Source organism: Sinocyclocheilus rhinocerous, unplaced genomic scaffold, assembly GCF_001515625.1.
Source record: "Sinocyclocheilus rhinocerous isolate Xijiao unplaced genomic scaffold, SAMN03320098_v1.1 scaffold202, whole genome shotgun sequence".
Classification (NCBI taxonomy): domain Eukaryota; kingdom Metazoa; phylum Chordata; class Actinopteri; order Cypriniformes; family Cyprinidae; genus Sinocyclocheilus; species Sinocyclocheilus rhinocerous.
Window position 1 is genome coordinate 360813 of NW_015641016.1, and position 1193 is coordinate 362005.

General features: G+C 28.2%; 1 protein-coding gene across 1 annotated transcript in view; it reads right to left on the reverse strand.

Annotated features, from left to right (window-relative positions):
* The window catches only part of LOC107753748 (megakaryocyte-associated tyrosine-protein kinase-like), an 11547-nt gene that overhangs the window by 1217 nt on the left and 9137 nt on the right, over positions 1 to 1193 (reverse strand). The window contains exon 8 of the mRNA XM_016569961.1: positions 69 to 190. Within this exon, the coding sequence (XP_016425447.1) occupies positions 69 to 190 (122 nt within the window). The remainder of the gene's footprint in view (positions 1 to 68; positions 191 to 1193) is intronic.

A 1193-nucleotide genomic window follows, 5' to 3' on the forward strand; every position in this document is an offset into this window, starting at 1 on the left:
TTCTTCAAGGCTTCGGGCGCCGTCCACTTGACGGGTAACTTTGAGTTGTCGGTTGCCGTTGAACTGACCTTGGCCAGACCAAAATCGCTGACTTTGGCGACGGTGTCTTCAGACACGAGGATGTTGCGTCCGGCGAGATCTCGGTGCAGGAGTTTCTTTGACTCCAGGTGCTCCATACCTTCACAAACATCTCTGAGAAAAGCGCAGAAATAAAACCTCCATGACTGATACGCGTGGATTTTTTTATGATTTCAAAAATCTTTGATTCTTGAGATTCCTGACAAGCCCACTTGACACAGCAAAACATACTAATACATAAATAAAATAAAATAAAGCATTTTTTCTAAAATAAATAAAATAATTCTTACTACGATAATATAAAAAACACAAAATAAAGCCTACTTATTTTTTTTTTTTTAAATGTCATTAACGTAATACAAAATGATATTAAATAACATGAAGCCTGTTTTTTAAACAAATGAAATCATTCTTAAAAATGGCACAAAATACGAAAAAAAACTATTTAAAAAAATTTAAATAAATTATGATTATGTAACACATGAATGAATGAACCTTAAATAAATAAAAATTTATTATTTTTTATTATTATAATACCAAAAATAAGAACATATTTTTTTAAATAAAATATTAATAAATAAATAAAATTTTAAAAAAATTAAATAAAAAAATATAAAAAGCCTTTCTAATTAAAAATAATCTAATGATTTTGTTGTTGTTTTGTTTTGTTTTTAATCAAATCATACTTATTATTATTGTATTACAAATAATCATGAGTTGTTGTTTTTTTTCCTTTTTTCAATTATTAATCTCAATGATTCTTATTCAATTAAAAAATGAACAATTAAACACTATTTGCAGTGTGGTAATGAGAATAAAGGAAAAAAATAGGTTTAATTTCTCATGCAAAAAAAATGTAATCATGATTTTATTTATGCAAAGTATAATTTCTTATTTCTTTCTTTTGATTTTTGAGTGAAATACGACATGGACTTTATGTGACCCTGGAGCACAAAACCAATCTTAAAGGGATAGTTCACCCAAAAGTGAAAATGTGATGTTTATCTGCTTACCCCCAGGGCATCCAAGATGTAGGTGACTTTGTTTCTTCAGTAGAACACAAACGAAGATTTTTAACTCTAACCGTAGCAGTCTGTCAGTCATATAATGGAAGT